At 42.8% G+C, this 18,077-nt stretch overlaps 1 protein-coding gene across 1 annotated transcript in view; it reads left to right on the top strand.

Annotated features, from left to right (window-relative positions):
- The window catches only part of Caps2 (calcyphosine 2), a 41,765-nt gene that overhangs the window by 10,317 nt on the left and 13,371 nt on the right, over nt 1-18,077 (top strand). Inside the window, exons 7-12 of the mRNA XM_021205637.2 lie at nt 2,033-2,146; nt 2,632-2,699; nt 11,012-11,131; nt 14,642-14,716; nt 15,420-15,515; nt 15,605-15,698. Of these exons, the coding sequence (XP_021061296.1) occupies nt 2,033-2,146; nt 2,632-2,699; nt 11,012-11,131; nt 14,642-14,716; nt 15,420-15,515; nt 15,605-15,698 (567 nt within the window). The remainder of the gene's footprint in view (nt 1-2,032; nt 2,147-2,631; nt 2,700-11,011; nt 11,132-14,641; nt 14,717-15,419; nt 15,516-15,604; nt 15,699-18,077) is intronic.

Raw genomic sequence — 18,077 nt, 5'->3', positions numbered from 1 at the left:
TAATCCACATACAGAAAGATAGGACATGTCAATTACACATTGTTCCCAGAGACGGGAGTTTGGGGATAGAGGGAGATGTTATCAAAGGGCTCAGTGTTGTTTATCAGAAGAGTAAGTTCTGGGAGAACTAATGTTAAATACACGGTGACTGCGGTTCCTAATGTATATTTTGGAATTCTATGAGGAAATTTTAAGTATTCTCATATGCCTATACTCACTATGCTGGCAGGTGTGGATTTGACCTGACTGTTGTAATTATCACACAATGAACACATGACAAGTTATCACATTTATACCCTAAGTAGGTATTGTCAGTTTAAGAGTATTAAGTTACAAAGTAACTCTACGCCTTTTGGTTGGAGCAGTTGCCTTAAGCAAGATGTAGGAAAGGACTAAGTGAGAGTCCGCAGTGGGAGGTTTAACGTGGTGTATGGAGTGGAACGCTCACAGCTCTCCTTTTGTGGAAAGATCAAAGCAAAGTGAGTCTGTTTCTTTAAGACAGGGTTTCACTGTGTACCCCTGGGTGTTCTGGAATCCACTCTGTAGACCAGTCTGACCTTGAATTCAGAGATGCACTTCCTTTTGCCTCCTGAGTGCTGGGATTACAGGTGGGGACCACCACACCCGGTTAAAAATGATTTTTCTCAACTCAGACATACTTCGACTTTAGCATATCTTAAAAGTTGATTTCTTTAATTTACTTCAGCATTAGCTAGGCATTTTCTTGGGGTTCATTTAAATAAGTTATTACTTAGAAATTAAATATTATCAGGTAAGTAAAGCAAACTGTAGAGCGTTCTCCTTCATGGCTTTCCGTGAAATACTTATTATCAGGCATGGGGGCCACAGCAGTTATGAAGTTCCTGTCCTCACAGAACAGGTCTCATTTTCGGAGATGCAGACAATAAATCATAAGCAATATGCAGTAGTATTTTATATAACAGTGACAGGTCATAAAGTCAGGGAAGAATTTGACAACAGTGTGACCTTCCAAGGAAGATGGACAGTGAGCAGAAATCCAAGAGAAGACACTCGTGAAATCTGGCATGTTCCTGACAAGTTGCTATTAAAGGGTTTTGTTAGGTAAGGGATTATTTATCTTGTATTTATCGAAAATTTTAGTGTTTATCTTTTTTGAAATCCCAGAGAATCCCTTAGTACTTGTGAATGTCAACTAGCCCTCGCCCCCAACCATGGATCCAGGGGCGGGCCTGACTGGGACATCGAGGGAGTGAAGAAAGGCAAACTCGTGGTCCCACAGAAAAGCTGGGCTCTCGATGGCAAAGACTCACCATCCCAGCCGCTCAGCCTGCTTATTGCATAGAGTTGAAAAGGGAGGCAGGGCTATTCATTCAGATAAACAAGGAGCCAGCGTTATTCCATTCTCTGAGCCCGGAGGCAGGTCTAGCTAACCAACAATAGCCTTCTCTGTAGGGCAGTGGTCTTCGGGCTGTAATCATCTGACGGGAGAAAGCTATGACGGACATTTTCTGCACACATTATTGACATTCCCGCTTGAATTAGGAGTGAAGGGTTTGCCATTTCCCTGAGCCTAGCCTGGGAAAGGCTTTTGAGACCACCGTGGGGCTGAGGTATTGGTCCTTGACAAGGTCCTGCCCATGTCAACAGCACACATTCCTCTCAGGACTTCCTACCCCGTAGGCCGTCCTCTCACCCCCAACAGGACATATTCACATTTATTGAGATTTTAAGGACTCAGTATGTACAGTAGTAATTATAACCATTTCTGTCTTTTACTTAATGTTTTTAATAAACATTAAGAGTATGTCATCTCATTTATCATCTGCTGATGTAGTATCTACTGTTATTCCCAATTTATGACTAACAGGAGGCCCAGAAAGGTCACTTAGCTGAACAGAGAGAGACCTGCATCCTAAGACAGGCTTGTACTCTCAATTCTCAAACAGCCCTTGAGATACTTGGTGGTCTATTCCCGGGCTTAGTTAAAAGCAGGTATCGTGAACACGTGGCTGATGATCGGCTTATTGTCTCCATTGTGTCCTGTGATCAGGTGGAAGGAGCCAGTCTGGAAGACCTCATGACTTTGGACAGGAAAGCCCTCTTACAGCAAGGCTACGCAGATAGCCCTTGCCGCAGACAGAGCCTCGCGAGGAGATCACATGTGGTAAGCCATCGGCAGTTCTGTTCTTGCTCATTTGCTAAGCCATGAAGAATTTTAATCCAACAACATGGCTGCTCGGGCAAGAAATCACATCCAAAGACCTTCTAGGTCTATGTGATCCAGCTAGAATGCAGATACACCTTAGTACATATCTTTAATTCCTACTAATGAAGGCGGGGTTTCCAGAACGTGTCTCCAGGCGGTATATAGAGAAACAGGCCGCCATGTTCTCCTTCTTTGTTCCATGAAATGCAAGGCACCTTGTTGGACGTATGTCATGATGTCTACTGAAATTTAAGTGCATTAACTTTTAGGGAATGGCAATGTTAATATTGTCAATATTAATTCCAATTTAGTAATTGGAATCTGATATATTAACAATAGTCAGCTCTACCTAGGGAGAAAATTGGAAACATTATCTTTTATGGTGTGCATTAAGTGTTCTGCTTTATGGATAACAGAATTGTCATATAATTCTATTTTCTCAGGAGACGGTGGCTCTAGAGAAGAAGAAACAGACCGTTGCAGAGCAAATGATGATAGACCACTTATCCAGGTGGGCATTAGGAACTCCCGCCACATCTGTATTCTGAAAGGAACCACTAAATACCTTCTTCATGAAAAGCGTCTATATGCTTGCCAGTCAATGCTTAGCTGCCAGCAGTTCCCAACCTTTCTGCTTTCTGCACCCTCGTCATTTTAGTGAGTTTTGTTTTTAATAAACACTTGAGATGAATAGAAATACTTAACAATTCCAACTAGGGAGACAGTTCAGACTGTGAAGTGCTTGCCGGGTTAGCAGAAGGCCTTGGTTTAAAGTCTCGGAACCAAGATGCAAAAGATAGCTATGGTAGCAAGTACTTGCAATTTTCGTGCTGGAGAGGAGACCTGGGGCTTGCTTGCCAGCCAGCCTCACTTGCTTGGTGAGCTCCAAGCCAATGAGAGACGCCGTATCAAAAGACAAGGGGCAAGGCTCTGGAGGTTGACCTCTGGAGTCCATTCACATGTGTACATACAAATGAACCCACATGATCATGAATTCACAAGTAGGCAGGCATGTGTGTATGGATATGCACACACACACACATACACACACACACACACACACACACAAATTCTTATTGTCTCATGAAGTATTTTTTTAAACTACTTAATAATTCTCTCCTGACAACTTACTGAACATTTTTGAATCACGTATAAATGAGAAGACAGCATTTTAAAAAATCATTTGTAGATTTCTAGATTGCTTTTTAATGGTAGTGTCTTAGGGTTTCTATTCCTGCACAAACATCATGACCAAGAAGCAAGTTGGGGAGGAAAGGGTTTATTTGGCTTACATTTCCATGCTGCTNTTGATCACCAAAGGATGCAGGACTGGAACTCAAGCNGGTCAGNNAGCAGGAGCTGATGCAGAAGCCATGGAGGGATGTTCTTTACTGGCTTGCTTCCCCTGGCTTGCTCAGTCCACTCTCTTATAGAACCCAAGACTACCAGCCCAGAGATGGCACCACCCACAAGGGAACCTCCCCCCTTGATCACTAATTGAGAAAATGCCTTACAGCTGGATCTCATGGAGGCATTTTCCCAACTGAAGCTCCTTTCTCTGTGATAACTCCAGCTGTGTCAAGTTGACACAAAGCTATCCAGTACAGGTAGGCATGCTTCTTTTGGGCACTGTAGAATCTTTCAGAGTGACCTTCTGTTCTGTTCTTGGTTTTCACATGATATTGGCTGTTTGTCATAGCACCTGTAGAAAACTTGGCTTTCAAAGACGTGAAATGATATAATGAGGTTAGGGAGACATTTTCTCAAAACTAGGACCTCCGCTGAGCCAGTTGCTATGGTTTCCAAATGTGACATTGTATTTTTTCATTAGAAACGAATATCCCACAGGGTCACTGTAGTACCAGGTGACTTGGGTAGAGTTGAACACTATGAAACTAATTGTTAATAATTTATAAATCCCCCAGAAACTGTATCAAATAATCCATAAAATGATAAACTACAGTGTGACATGTAGGTCATCGAGGAAAAACATGTTTAGTTTAGTGGACATCCACATTTGACTCGAATATTCTCCCTGCCCCCACCCCCTTCTCTGTTTGGTGCTGATCGTCCCTGGGGCCATCCTTATGCTGTGTTAAGTGCCAGAAAGTTCTTCAAAGTCACTGTCTGCAGCATGACTCTTTCTGTTCATAAGGAAAGTGGTGGCACCGTGACACTAGATAAAGGGGCTTCCACAGTTCTCATCTTCTTGGTCTTCAACAGGGTCTGTCTCAGTTGAGAGCTTTCGTCTTTCTGAAGCAACTTTCTCCTGTCATTAGATGTGGCAAATGAGTTCCATGTCACCTACATATTTGCTTCCTGCTTTCAGACATGTTCTGTATTCCAATACATCTTTAATCTTCAAGATTTGGTTTCTCTCTCTCTCTCTTTTTTTTCCTAATTTAAATTTTCTCACATGACCAAATCTGCTTTAATTTTCCTCCACAGCAATTCCAGGTTTAAAAGTATTTAGTCCTCCAGTCCCGGGGAGGCCCTTGACCCATTTCGTTCTCCCAACTCTGAGACCCACTCTGTCCGCCAAGACTCAGTCCTAGCCGAATATGTTGATTTGTCCTGTCGCCCACTATGTGTTATTGCTTCTTCCCATCTTCTGGATAATTTCTCTCAGCTCCCACGGGGTTTCGCTGAGTGTCTGTTAACCCTTCATTGGCTTAGCATCAACCCGCTCACTAGAGTGAAACTATTGAAAGATAATCAAATCATCTGTCAATTCCCCATCTCAGTCTCAGGAAATCCAGTGAAGCTTAGGTATCAGTTAGATGAAATGTCAAAATTCAGTAGCTAAAAGTAGTTTTTGCCCATATGTCTTTCGAGTGGCTGCCCAGGCCTGGCTTGTCCAATCATGCTTCTTACTTAGATAAGTTACAAATTAACAAAATAAATTATGTCAGCTCTGAGCGTAGACCTTAAGAATCTGCATGCATCTCCATTTGTGCTTTTGTAGCTTTTTCCAACTCTAAAGGACGCGTGGCTCACCCACTAGTCTCCGGAAAAAGATTCCTCTATGAATGAAGCTAGGCTACTTAGCCAGGAGCACCCTTGATCAGCAGATTTCCAGCCAACCCACATTTGCCTGACTTAGTTCAATGATGAACAGCAGAACCATGAACAAGTACATTCCATCTGAGTGAGGCCATGGCGGGCATATGGATCAGAAGTGCTGATAAGCCAGGGCCACTGCTGCCTGCTGTTGGATCTCACCTTCGATCTGTTCCCCAGTAGGACTCTACTCTTTCCCTCTCTGCCCTCTCCTGTGCTCCATGCGCATCAGCTTGCGACATTTCTAGAACATGCCAGGTCCTCCTGGTGCCTCTTTTCTTTTGCATTATTTCTTCCTCTCTTCTGATGGCCTTTCCCCTAGAAATCTACGCAGATGTGCACTAATTTCACTTCAGTCTCTTATGTGGAAGTCGCATGATGCAACTTGCCATGGACACAGTACTAGGTAGGGGTACCATTGCAGTTATAAAACAAAATGGCCAACACAAGGTGGAGTGGAAAGGGTTTTGTTTTTTTTGTATTTTGTTTTTTGGTTTACACTTCCACATTGCTGTTTATTACTGAAGGAAGTCAGGAAAGAAACTCAAATAGGGCGGGAATCTGGAGGCAGGAGCTGATGCAGAGGCCATAGAATAGTGCTGCTTACTGGCTTGTTCCTCATGGCTTGCTCAGCCTGCTTTATTTGTAGAACCCAGGACCACCAGCCCAGGGATGGCACCACCTAAAATGGTCTGGGCCCTCCCCCATCAATCTCTAATTAATAAAAGGCTTTACAGCTGGAGCCTATGGAGTAATTTTCTCAGGTGAGGCTCCCTCCTCTTAGATGACACTAGCTTGTGTCAAGCTGATATAAAAATAGCCAGCACAAACACTTAATAAGTAATTGATAAATACTCACGCATAACTTCAAATCTCCTCATTATTTCTTCTTCCATATCAACCATGAGCATGTAGTTTATTTTGTAGTCTCCTATTTAATTTATTTTCTGTCCTCCTTAAAGCACGTGCTCCCCAAGGGCCGGGCACTCTGGGAGCCTTCTCAGTGCACGGTGGCACTCCCGTGCTCTGGGGCAGTGTCTGTAAAGTGCTTACTCTTGACCAATCAATGGGAGAGAACCAGAAACGACAGAGGACTTACTGGGAGGCAGCAGAGCTGAGCTTGACGTTCAGCTGTGCGACTGAAGGACTTGCTGGAGCTTCTCTGGTTCTCCACTTCTTGACTTTTGTCTCTGCCCATAGAACTTCAAAATCTCATGGCCTCTTACTCTTGTTACACATGGGGCGCGCGCGCGCGCGCACACACACACACATACACACACTGATTCCCTTTAGTGATGCTCTTTACTCCCCCCCACACACACACACTTTTTTTTTTCCTAGACAGGGTTTCTCTGTATAGCCCTGGCTGTTCTGGAACTCACTTTGTAGACCAGGCTGGCCTCGAACTCAGAAATCCACCTGCCTCTGCCTCCCAAGTGCTGGATTTAAAGGTGCGCACCACCACCGCCCGGTGTGATGCTTATTTCTAATCTACCAGGGGACTCATTGCTGAGAAGACTGACTCTCCACCCAGCAATCATTAACTGCCTGGAGCTTTTCATCTAAGCATGGGCCTTGTGAGATTCTCCTATCCATTTTAGTGTGTGTTGTCATTTTCCAGGTCTTGCTCAGGTAACCCTATTGTTGAGACATCATAAGGGTAGCTTTTCTCCCTGTCATATACAGAAGATACTATTTGACAGGCGACGACCCCGTCCTTTGGCTCTTACAACCTTTCTTCATTCTCTTCTATGATGTTCCCTGAGTATAGGGTCTGTGCTGTAGGTATATCAGGTGAGGCTGGGCACCCCACACTCAGCAGTTTGACCAGCTATGACTTTCTGGAATGGTCTCTGTCTTCTGAAAAACAAAGCAGAAGCTTCTTTGATAGAGGTGAGAGATAAACTCATCTGCAGGCCTAAGGGTATTTAGAATATAATTAAAAATTATACTGGCTTAGGAAAGTGGTTTTTCCTAGGGCCCATGACCTCATCAAACATGGTGGCTGGTGAGGTTTACAGTGCCAGGTGTGAATTCTTTCCTGTTGAGCCACAAGTTCAATTAGACAACTGTCCATTAACCCCAGGTAATAAGCGCCACTGTCACACTGTTTCACCCTTGTTGCAGTCTCCAGGCACTAGAGTTGGGAGGGCTGTTCATCTCCTTTCCCCCTTGGTAGCTTGGGTAGCTCCCTCTGGGGCTACAAGAGTTAGTCCTCAGGGAGAAGGCTTCTAGGTCAGATTCAGCTGGGTTCCTTCAAGCCCTCTGTCCAAAGCGCATCTTCAGCAGTATGATCCCACTTTTAATGTCCAGGATGTAAAACCAAAGGCAATGGCAAAATTGTTCTGGGAGTCTTTCTAGTCCCTCGACTGGCAACTCAATGCGGAGCTTCCTATCCTGGGCCTTAGGTAATCTATGGCTTCGGGGAGGAGCACACACACACACACACACACACACACACACACACACTATATGTGATATGAAGTAAACAGAGTAACATTCCCTATGGCCTTTAAAAATGTCAGTAGTATTTATCATGTTATTTTAATGATAAAATGTGTTCAGATTTGTGATCTTATCAGAGGGGAAAATGCCCAAGAAAGTAAAAAAAAATTTAAGGGTAAATAGAAGTTTATATTTTGATTAAGTTGCAGCGTCCAAGGTGAGTGAAGATGATGGTAGAAAGGCTACTGAGCTACTGCTGATATACTACTTAGTTGTTTTAGTATTTCCAAATCCAGCGTCTCTGTTAGGTCTATTTCTAGGGTGTTGGACCTAGGCCCTTGCTATCTTCTACCTAGTTCATTGCAGTGTCTTGATACGGTGCTATGCCTCTTCACATTTGCATTCAAGAGTAATGCATAATAACAGGGGAACTGGGAAGTATAGGCTCAACTATTGAATTCCTCTCTGAGATGTATAGTATGACTGGTGTTTCTATCAATATTTAATCCTCACAAAAGTAATGTGAGGTAATGTCCTAATCATTTGTATTATAACCGTGACCAAGGGAACTTACACAAGAAAAAAAATCTGTTGGGGTTGTGCAGGTAAGCATGGAGCTGGAGCAGAAGCTGGAAGTTTTCATCCCTGTCCCCAACTGAGAAGCAGAGAGAGCTAATGGGGAGGGGGCGAGGTTTTGAAACCTCATAGCTCACTATCAGTGACACGCCTCCTCCATACTTCCTAGTCCTTCTCAAACGGTTCCACCAACTGGAGTCCAAATGTGCAAATTCATCAACTTATGGAGGGTATTCTCATTGCGACCATCAGAGAGAATGGGGCGGGGTGGAGGGAGAACATTATAATCTTTTTTATGGCTGATGAAACTGTAGCTTAGCATCGAATTACTAGGAAGGGGCATGGTATTACTGGAAGAAGCAAGAAGTGAACAGATCTGTCTAGCCCCAGTCACACGTTCCAGATTCTTAAGCTCTGCGGCACTATCTCACTCTGAGGCCTCACACGTGGTTGTCTCCCTGTGGTCATCTTTCTCCTTTTCAAATGCTAACCTCTCCTCATGATTTAAGAATCAGTTCAATGTGCAGGGAGGCCTAGGTCCAGCCTGTGCATGTTCTTTAGTTGGTGGTTCAGACTCTGAGAGACCCAAGAAGGACCCAAGTTAGTTCCTATCCCCTTCAGGGCCCTCAATCCTTCCTCCTATTCTTCCATAAGCGTCCCCAAGCTCCACCCACTGTTTAGCTATGGGTGTCTGTATCTGTCTGAGTCAGCTGCTGGGTGTAGTTTCTCAGAGGACAACATGCTTCTGTCTGCAAGCATAACAGAGTATCATTAATAGTGTTAGGGATTGATGCTTGCCCATGGGATGGGTCTCCAGTTGGGCCAGTTATTGGTTGGCCAGTCCTTCAGTCTCTGCTCCATCCCCTGTGCCTGCAGTTTTTTGTAGACAAGATACATTTTGGGTTGAAAGTTTCCTAAGTGTGTTGGTGTCCCTAGCCTTCCACTGGGGTTCCTGCCTGCCTACAGGAGGTGGCTTCTTCAGGCCCCATGTCCCCAATGGAGTGAGTCACAGATAAGTTCCACCCTATTGATTCTTGGGTGCCTTCTTTATCCCAGGTCTCTGTCTTGTCCTGGAGATGCCCCCACCTCCATCAGTTGCAGATTTCCATTCATTTTCATGGTCATCAGGCCATCTCTCCTGTTCCCACACCTGATCCAGAGTCCCTTCGTTCCCTTCCCCATCCCCTCTCCCTTTCTGTTCCCTCCATATGCCTCCTATGACTATTTTATTTCCCTTTCTAAGTGTGATTCAAGCTTCCTCACTTGGGTCTTCCTCCTTGTTTAGCTTCTTTGGGTTTGTGGAGTGTAGCATGGTACCTGTACTTTATGGCTACTATCCACTTATAAGTGAGTACATACCATGCATGTCTGGGGGTGAGTGTGACCGGAGGAGATGTGACTGGAGGGGGTGAACAGGAGGAGGGCAGTGAGCGTGATGTAAAGTAAATAAGTAAAAAAAAAAAAAATCAATTTAAATTTTAAAATGTTCCTTAATAAACATAAAATGAAATAAAAAGTAAAAACAATCGGTTCAAGTGCTTCCATGGACTCCTTATGTATTTCTTTCAGTTCTCTGCATGCGGTGTGTGTGCATGTAGAGACCAGAAGTTAATGCAAGAGTGTCTTCTGTGATGGTTGTTCACCTTGGCTTTGAGAGAGTCTCTGGACCTGGAGCTCACAGACTAGATCAGCCAGCTGGGCAGTGATGCCCCGGGTTATTTTTGTCTCTGTCCCCTTCAGCCCTGAGATTATAGATGCATGCCACGTTGCCTGGCTTTTGGACACATCTCATGATCTAAACTGAGCATTTCATGCTTGTAATGCAGGCACTTCATTGACTGAGGCATCTAAGGTTTTCTTTCTAGAAATCGTCCCTGTCCACGTCCTCTGACTGTGCTTATTATCACTTTATTCTCTTGAGATGGCTAGTCTGGTTGTCAACTTGACATACCTAGGATGGATGAACCTCCATCAAAGAATTGTCTCTACCTGATTGGCCTGTGAGGGCATTTTCTTGATTTTTAATCAATGTCAGAGGACCTGGGTCTCTGGGATCGCTACAGTTCTTCGGCAGGCGTCCTGGGTTTGTAGGTGAACTGGAGCCTTCCTCTTGGCTTTTGCTTCAAGCTCCTGCTTTGGCTCCCCTCAAAGAAGGCCTGCAAGATAAAATAAACCATTTCCTCAACAAGTTGTCTTTGGTCAGTGCTTATATAGAATCAGAAAGCAATTTAGGACAAGTCTTTTTTTTTTTTTTTTTTTTTTTAAGGTTTATTTATTATTATTATTTATGTAAGTACACTGTAGCTGTTTTCAGACCCTCCAGAAGAGGGCACCAGATCTTGTTACGGATGGTTGTGAGCCACCATGTGGTTACTCAGGACCTACGGAAGAGAGTCAGTGCTCTTACCCACGGAGTGGAGCCATCTCTCCAGCCCTGAGGACAAGTCTTATTTACCAACATTCCTCCCCATGTTATCAGAAGTCAGCAAAACCTCTATTTGAAGAGAGCTAAGAGAAGAACATAAAGCCATAATTCCTAGGTGTTCTTATGTTCTACTTGTATGAGGATATGAATAACTGGGTTCACCTTTTATGGGTAGTTAAATACACTCGTATACGACAAACATCTTTATGACAACAGGACAAATTGCTACCTGGTGCTTGACAGTTTCCAACTGCTTGAAAATAAGTGAGCAGGTATTTTGTCACCTTAGACATCAGACTTTGTGTCCTCCTGCTTAGGGCTGTCATCAGCGATCCAGAACAAGATTTAAACACCAAGAACCAAGAGAGTTCTCATGTCCCTCCAGACTCAGAGAGGGCGCCACTTCGAGTCAGGAAACGAACTCTGCATGAAACGAAGTAAGAAAAGCTTAATGATGTATCATTAAAAATACACTTCAGCAACTTGCTGAATAAATTTGCATCTCTTTACAACTATGTACAGAGAAGTAAAAGTTTTAGGGTCTCAGATCTCAGTGTTGTCTCCTCACATTTTTTTCTTCTACCTTCTTTGCATTCCATTTTTCTTCCATTTATAATTTAGAAGGGAAGTCATAATTCTTTTCAGGATAATATGGGTGGAAATGAGTAATGCAGTAATTTAGACATCTCTGCCTGAGGATGGTACCCTGCCCGGATAACTCAGATTTATGTACTATATGAAGAATTATTATGCAGAGGAAAAGGACCATCATTGCATACATACCCTGCCTCATAAGTAGTCCACATCGTTTTAGAACCATAGGAGGATAACCACATCTTTATAAAGACTCTCAGTGAAGTATATCCAATGTCTTTTCTTCAACATTATATTTAGGAGTATCATTCATGTTGTGATCTACAGTTGTTTTTCTCTTTGCTTTCTGTTATTCCATTATACGAATACACGACAACTCACCACTCGCAGATGCTTAACATGCCTGCCGAGTTATGAATTATACTGTGGAGAACTCTGTTGTGCATACCTTCTGGTAAACACACATACTCCCGTATGTTGAGTGAGTATTTAGACTCTCTGGACCATGTAGTTTGCCTTCGTTCAGCTCTGCAAGGCACTGAGAGATAGTAACCTCAAGGCAGAATGAGTGGTCCTATACATCTTTGCCAGCACTTGATGTTGCCTATGATTTTTTAATTGCGTTTCTCTTACTGTATTGGTGATTTTAATTTGCAATTCACTGGGGTCTAATGATGGTGATTAATTTTTATCTGTGCATTGTTCATCCAGATGTCCTTATGCAAAGTTTGACCAACTTACCAATCTCTTCTTCCACTGTTAGTGCCTTTCGTATCTTCCTTTGATAAGTCTGAGCCTACTTGAAAGTAAATATGTCCCTGAATTTTGAATTTTCCTATACTGTATGTCAAATTGTCATAACTGTGCAGATAATTTGAACCCTGCTTATCAGTCTCATCTCTCTGGTTTCTAGCACCTGTCATAGTATTGCTTTATAACAAATGCATGCTGCTTGTTTAAAGTCAATCCAGCTCAGAAAAATCCCTTGGGGTTTCTTGATTAGGATTTTTAAGCATGGCTTCCTGTAGGAGGCTACAGCCCCTCCCCTGGGCTACCCGAAGCCGCACCTTAAAAGATGGCACCTGTTGGCTATGGAGCTTGTGGTAAACAGGTCCACATTTGGTGGTGATATGTTCCTGCTCTTCTGCTTGGCTGAGGCCGCGCCACTGGTGAGGTGACATGGCCTGCCACGACTGGAGTGGATAAGAGTATAAAAGGGCTTGTATCCCGGGGCTCAGGGGAGATGAAGAGGGTGATGATGAAGATTGTTCAAGGTTCCTGAATAAACTGCTGTTAGAAGAACTGGTGGTTTCGTCTTTCTTGGTGGTTGAGAGAGGACGAGACAGCTTCCCACTCTTTTGTTTTCTCCAAAGGAGAAGGAAGGATCTCTGCTTCGTAAGTTGGCAGCAAGATTGGTGTGTGCAGTGTAACCCTCTCATCTCTTTCCTCTGGAGGCAGCTTCTTGCAGGAACACATTTCACCCTTGTCCTGAGCTCTGCAGGTTTCTCTTCAGTACAAGAAAAACAATTAGTCCGTGTAACTCTAGTGCCAAACACTTACCCTATTATTGCTGTGTGCCTAAACCATGCTTCCTCACCAACTTGGTGAATGACAGAAGTCACCTTTGGTATTCTTAATTCTTCATTTTGGACTGGTTCCGGACTTACACAGGGAATCGTTTGTACCACTTAACTGGGTGTCTGGAACTCAATGTGGCTCTCTTCATTTCGTAATCCAAATATGGATTTACCTTTTCCTGGGTCCCTTTCCAATGATGCCAGGCTCCTTGATACAACTAGCTCCTCCTCCCAGCATTGCTCACCACTGAGAAATGAGAAAATACACTGGTTAGAGCAAGGTTGTCTTCCAGACATGTCATGTGCTCACATGGCAGCAAGCAGCTGCTTACCTTGTCTTCCATGACCTTGCTTCCTTCAGTTTTATTGCAAGCATTAAACACACCCACACGTAATGAAGTGAATTCATAATAACCAGTGTCTACAAGGCCCTCAGTAAATGGTGGGTAGGTAGTATTGCTGTTCTTTCCCCAGCATTTAAAGTCATCTGAGGAATGTAGCGAATGTAGTGACTGCATTAGTACCAGTGAATCACATTGAACTGGGAGGATGGGGCCTCCGTGGCTCCTCTCTGTTCCCAAACTCTTATTGAGTTAGCAGGCTTTTGTTTCCTATCTCCAGCTTCCTTTCTGCAGGACCTCGACATTACAGGGGAAAAGCTTTACCTGTTCTCAGTGGCTGTGCTTACAGTTATACCATTGCTATTTTATTATTCCTGCAGTTTTCATAAAACTGGATGAACAGTCATAATAAAACCACTGATTTATCTCTTAAGACAAAGGATATCATTAAGCAGAGAGTATCAGAGTGTGTGCATTCGGGTTCTGCTTTATATTTTAAAGACTACTAGGGCTAAGAGTCTTCAGAAGGTTACCAGTGCTATCTATATGAAGATACACACTCATCTATCTATCTATCTATCTATCTATCTATCTATCTATCTATCTATCTATCCATATATTTGTATATACATAATAAACGCAGAGAGAGGGCGCTTGGTTCATCCAGCACCCCTTCCCACCATTGTTTCAGTAAGGAGTAGCATCAGCTACTTGTAATGGAAAACCAGATTGATAGGGCTCAATGTGTCAGGATTTATTTTCCCATGTAACCAGCTGCTTGGAAGTAGGCATATGTTGGTTTTGGTCCTACGGCTCAATGATGCTGCAGCTCCAGACTGTATCCCTCTAATGTTCCTAGGCAGGGAACACTGCCCATCCTCCCATCGCAAAGGACAAGAATCTTTTCTGTTGAGATTATTGGCAAAAGCGCTTTTGTTGGTCATCATCACAAGCACTAAGAAGAAACTAAGTGCTGTGCTGTGAGGAAGGCAAAAGAACCGAGCGAGACACAGCATTTGAGCTGATGTGCAGGCTCAGGTCTGCAATCCCAACTTTTGCCAGGCCAGCAAATACTTTATAATAAGGGCATAATAGAAAAGAAAAGGACAGGGAATAGAAGGAGAAGGGAGGGGAGGGAGAAGAGAGGGCCGAGGAGAGGGGAGGCAAGTCTTCTGGAACAGCCCTAACCAAAGCTACTGTGCTCTGTTCACGATGCACCTTTACAGTCCTTTGTCCCTGTAGGTGCTGGCATGACAGGCTGATGTAGTGGAGATTGTGTGTGTCTTTTGGGTCTTTATATATTCACAATCTGAATTTTAATTCTCATCTTTAATCTGTGACATTTCAAAATACTGCCATAGCCCCTTGGTGCATTTGTTGTTTTCATCAAGTGCAATTGTTCTAAAACAATAACTTACAAGATGTATTTTGACAGGATAAGAACCAACTCCGCATTAACAGAGAATGACCTTTCTCAGAAAGTAGAATTCGAAGGGAGGGTCTTAACAAGGTAACTCACTTTATTAATATTTTTTACTTCTGTGATTATAATAATGTATTCTTTTCTCTCATAGAAGTGTCAAGATTAGACAAATCATACGAATACAAAAAAATGTGAATTTTGGGGTTATATTAGTTTTAAGCAATGATTATTACTGTTGTATAAAATAGGACACTGTGGTGCAAATATTTTAACTAAGAGTATTTAACAATTGATTTTAAAAGTCTTTTGAAAAGATTGGATAAACTTGCCTATTACTAATAGAAGTTTCTTATCTATTTAGAAGTTAATTCTTATGTCAGACGGTTAATTTAGTTTTAATAGTTTGAGCTAACAGATTACCGATAAAGGCAATGACAAAGAAGATGGCTTTTAAATTTTTCTTAACCTCAATCTCGTAAACTTTGCAAGCCCGAGGTTTTTAAAGGCCTTCTGCTTTACCTTAAGTCTCTGCCGATTAGCTACCTAAGCTGTGACAGAGCTGTCATTCCCCACTTTTAACCTTACGGCTTTTTCTTTATCCAAATCTAACTCAGGTGGGTATTTCTGCAAGCCATATCACATTTCCCCCAAATCTGCAGCGACCCTTATTCACTGCCGCACATCCAAGGGAGTTACAGTATCGCCGCTTGAGATTTATGATCTTAGTTTATTACTTACTTAAAAAAAATCACCATGTTTAAATATCATTGGCATCATTTTGTTTTTCTAGAAATGGACGCGACGCCTGCAGAGAACTGATTGGGTTTTTCTTTACCCATGACCGGTCCCTAACCGTGTATGAATATCGAATGTTTGGGAAAAACAGGTGTGCTCTGAAACACTGCCAGAACCCTAGGGGATTGTTTCCAAGGGGGACTGAATGCCTTCATTCTTGTTGTGTTGCTTAACTTCTAGGTCAAGCGTGCTCCCTTTTATTAAAAAAGACATTTATTACCATCAGTGTGGACGAAGAAAAGGAAAGCAATATCAGCTTGGCGACATCTATACTGTAAGTGTGTGTGAGTGTCTGTGTGCATGTGTGTGTGCTGGCATTGGACTGTAAGTGTGTGTGTGCATGTGTGTGTGCTGGCACTGTATTGTAAGGATGTGTGCATGCTGGAATTATACTGTAATTGTGTGTGTGTGGCAATTACTCTCCCCCCTCTCTATCTCTCTCTATGTTTATATGTGTGCTGACACTATACTTTTAGGATGTATGTATGCTGAAATTATACTGTGTGTGTATTCTGGCACTATAGTGTAAGTTTGTGTGTTTGGTGGTACTATACTGTAAATGTGTATGTGTGTGTGTGTGTGTGTGTGTGTGTGTGGCACTGTACTATAAGTGTGTATGTGTGTGTTTGTGCATGTGCAAGCACTATACTGTAACTGTGTATGTGTACTGGAATTATACTGTTTTAAGTACGTGTGTATGCTGGCACTATAATGTAAATTCGGATGTGCGCTTGCACTTAATACCATGTGACAGATTATGTACATTTCTCTGGTGTAGAGCGAGGCCACTGCTCCAGTTTATTTTCCTGATCAGAGACATTTATTTGTGTGCATGGTGATTGGTTGATCAATCCCAATTCTCCATATCTTGAGCGACTAAATACCAGAGAGCAGTGTGTAATATTCTACAGAAGAGAGGATGTGGGTAGAGTGGAGAGACTGCATGACCAGATTTGTATTTTAGAAATATCTTTGGGAATTCAATGTGTAGAACGGTTTGAAGAGCAGGCTCATAAGGCATGGATTGGATGGATATTCACCTAGGAGAGAACTCATGGCGTCTTGAGAAGCAAGCGTCAATGGCTCCAACGGTAGTTAGAGGACAAGTCTTCAGGAGACGCAGTCACTGAGATGCGATGATGGAGTCAGGATACAGTAAAGGAGGAGGAACTCTAGACATCTTAATCTTGGGTTAGATAATCCATGCCTGTGACATTCCTATCTGACTCTCGATGTCTAGAGGAAGTCAACTCTGCCTCCTTTTGTGCAATTTGAAGATAGCAGGCTTACTTTCTATTGAAGGTGACAGTCAATACCACTTCTGAGCGGCTGCTGTTGCACTTTGGTGTAGTTGCTGATCTGCTCTGACCCTCTGTCCTCAGATGAACCAAATGTGGAAAGTCACTTCCTTCTTTAGCTCAGGAAAGTGAGGAAGAAAGGAAGTAGAGATGAGGCGTAAATGGAGAGAGGGAAGTAGAGAGAGGCAAGAAGGAAGGAAGGGGGAAGGGAGCCATCACCCACATGTGGGAGACTTTGTGTTTACACTGCACATTCTGAAAGGTTACCTCAGCAGGGTTGTATACACAGCATATTTTGAGTGTTGTATGTTCCTTGGTGTTTACATTTCCTAGGCTGGTTTATCATTCCAGGAAAAGGCTCATTGGCCACAAAGCTAACAATAGATACCTAATTTTGAAAAGAATCCATATCCATCTCAAAGGGAGGAGACTCTGCCTACTTTGCAGTTACTGATTTTCTAAACTATTCCAAGAGGGAGGAAGAGGAAATCACTTCCCTTCTGCTCTGTAGGAAGAACAAAGTCTCTTGGTTTTGTTTTTTGGTTTTTTATTGAGTTTGTGTTTTTACATATATTGGTCACATTTATCATATGTGAAGCAACTCTGAAATTAGAATAGTAATTCTCAAGGTCAGATTAAGAATTTTTGATAGAAATTTTGTCACAGATGCTTTGATGATCTAATTAGGTTAAAATTCAGTTTTGTAGTTTTGTGATGTCTATCATCAAAAGATGAGGCGAAAGACCTTGATCTACTGGGGTTCCCTAGTCTCTGAGGCATCATCTTTCTGTGAACCAAGAGCTCTTGTCCTGAATTTGAGGATTGTATTAGGGCTTCTTCTTCCTGTTGTTCTGTTGCTGTGATAAAATACCATGAAAAAAGAGGGAGAAAAGGCTTATTTGGCTGGCGATTCCAGATTACAAGTCACCATCAAATAAAACTCAAGGTGGCAGGAACTTGAAGAAACATGTCATGTCATATCTACAGCCAAGAGCAGAGAATGATGAACCAATACTGCACATATGCTAGGGCTCAACATGCTTTCTCCACTGTTAGACATCCAAGGATCCCCTGTCTAGGGAATGATGCCACCCACAGTGGATGGATCTTTCCAACTCAATGTAATGAAAATAATGCCCCCTCATGCTCACAGGTCAGCCTAGTATAGACAGTTCCACACTGAGACTCCTTTCCCAGGCAATTCTGCATATTATGTCATGTTGACCAAACTGACCATCACAGAGATCACCATACATTCAGTGGAACTCATGCCATCATTTCTGTGGTTCTTATCTAATAATACATGGATTCTCTTTTAGTCACATGACTATTGTATACTGTGTTTGGGTTTTTTT

This window comes from Mus pahari, chromosome 9 (genome assembly GCF_900095145.1).
Source record: "Mus pahari chromosome 9, PAHARI_EIJ_v1.1, whole genome shotgun sequence".
In the NCBI taxonomy this organism is placed as follows: domain Eukaryota; kingdom Metazoa; phylum Chordata; class Mammalia; order Rodentia; family Muridae; genus Mus; species Mus pahari.
The sequence above is the reverse complement of the archived record's forward strand: the minus strand, read 5'-3'. Positions and strand labels throughout refer to the sequence as shown.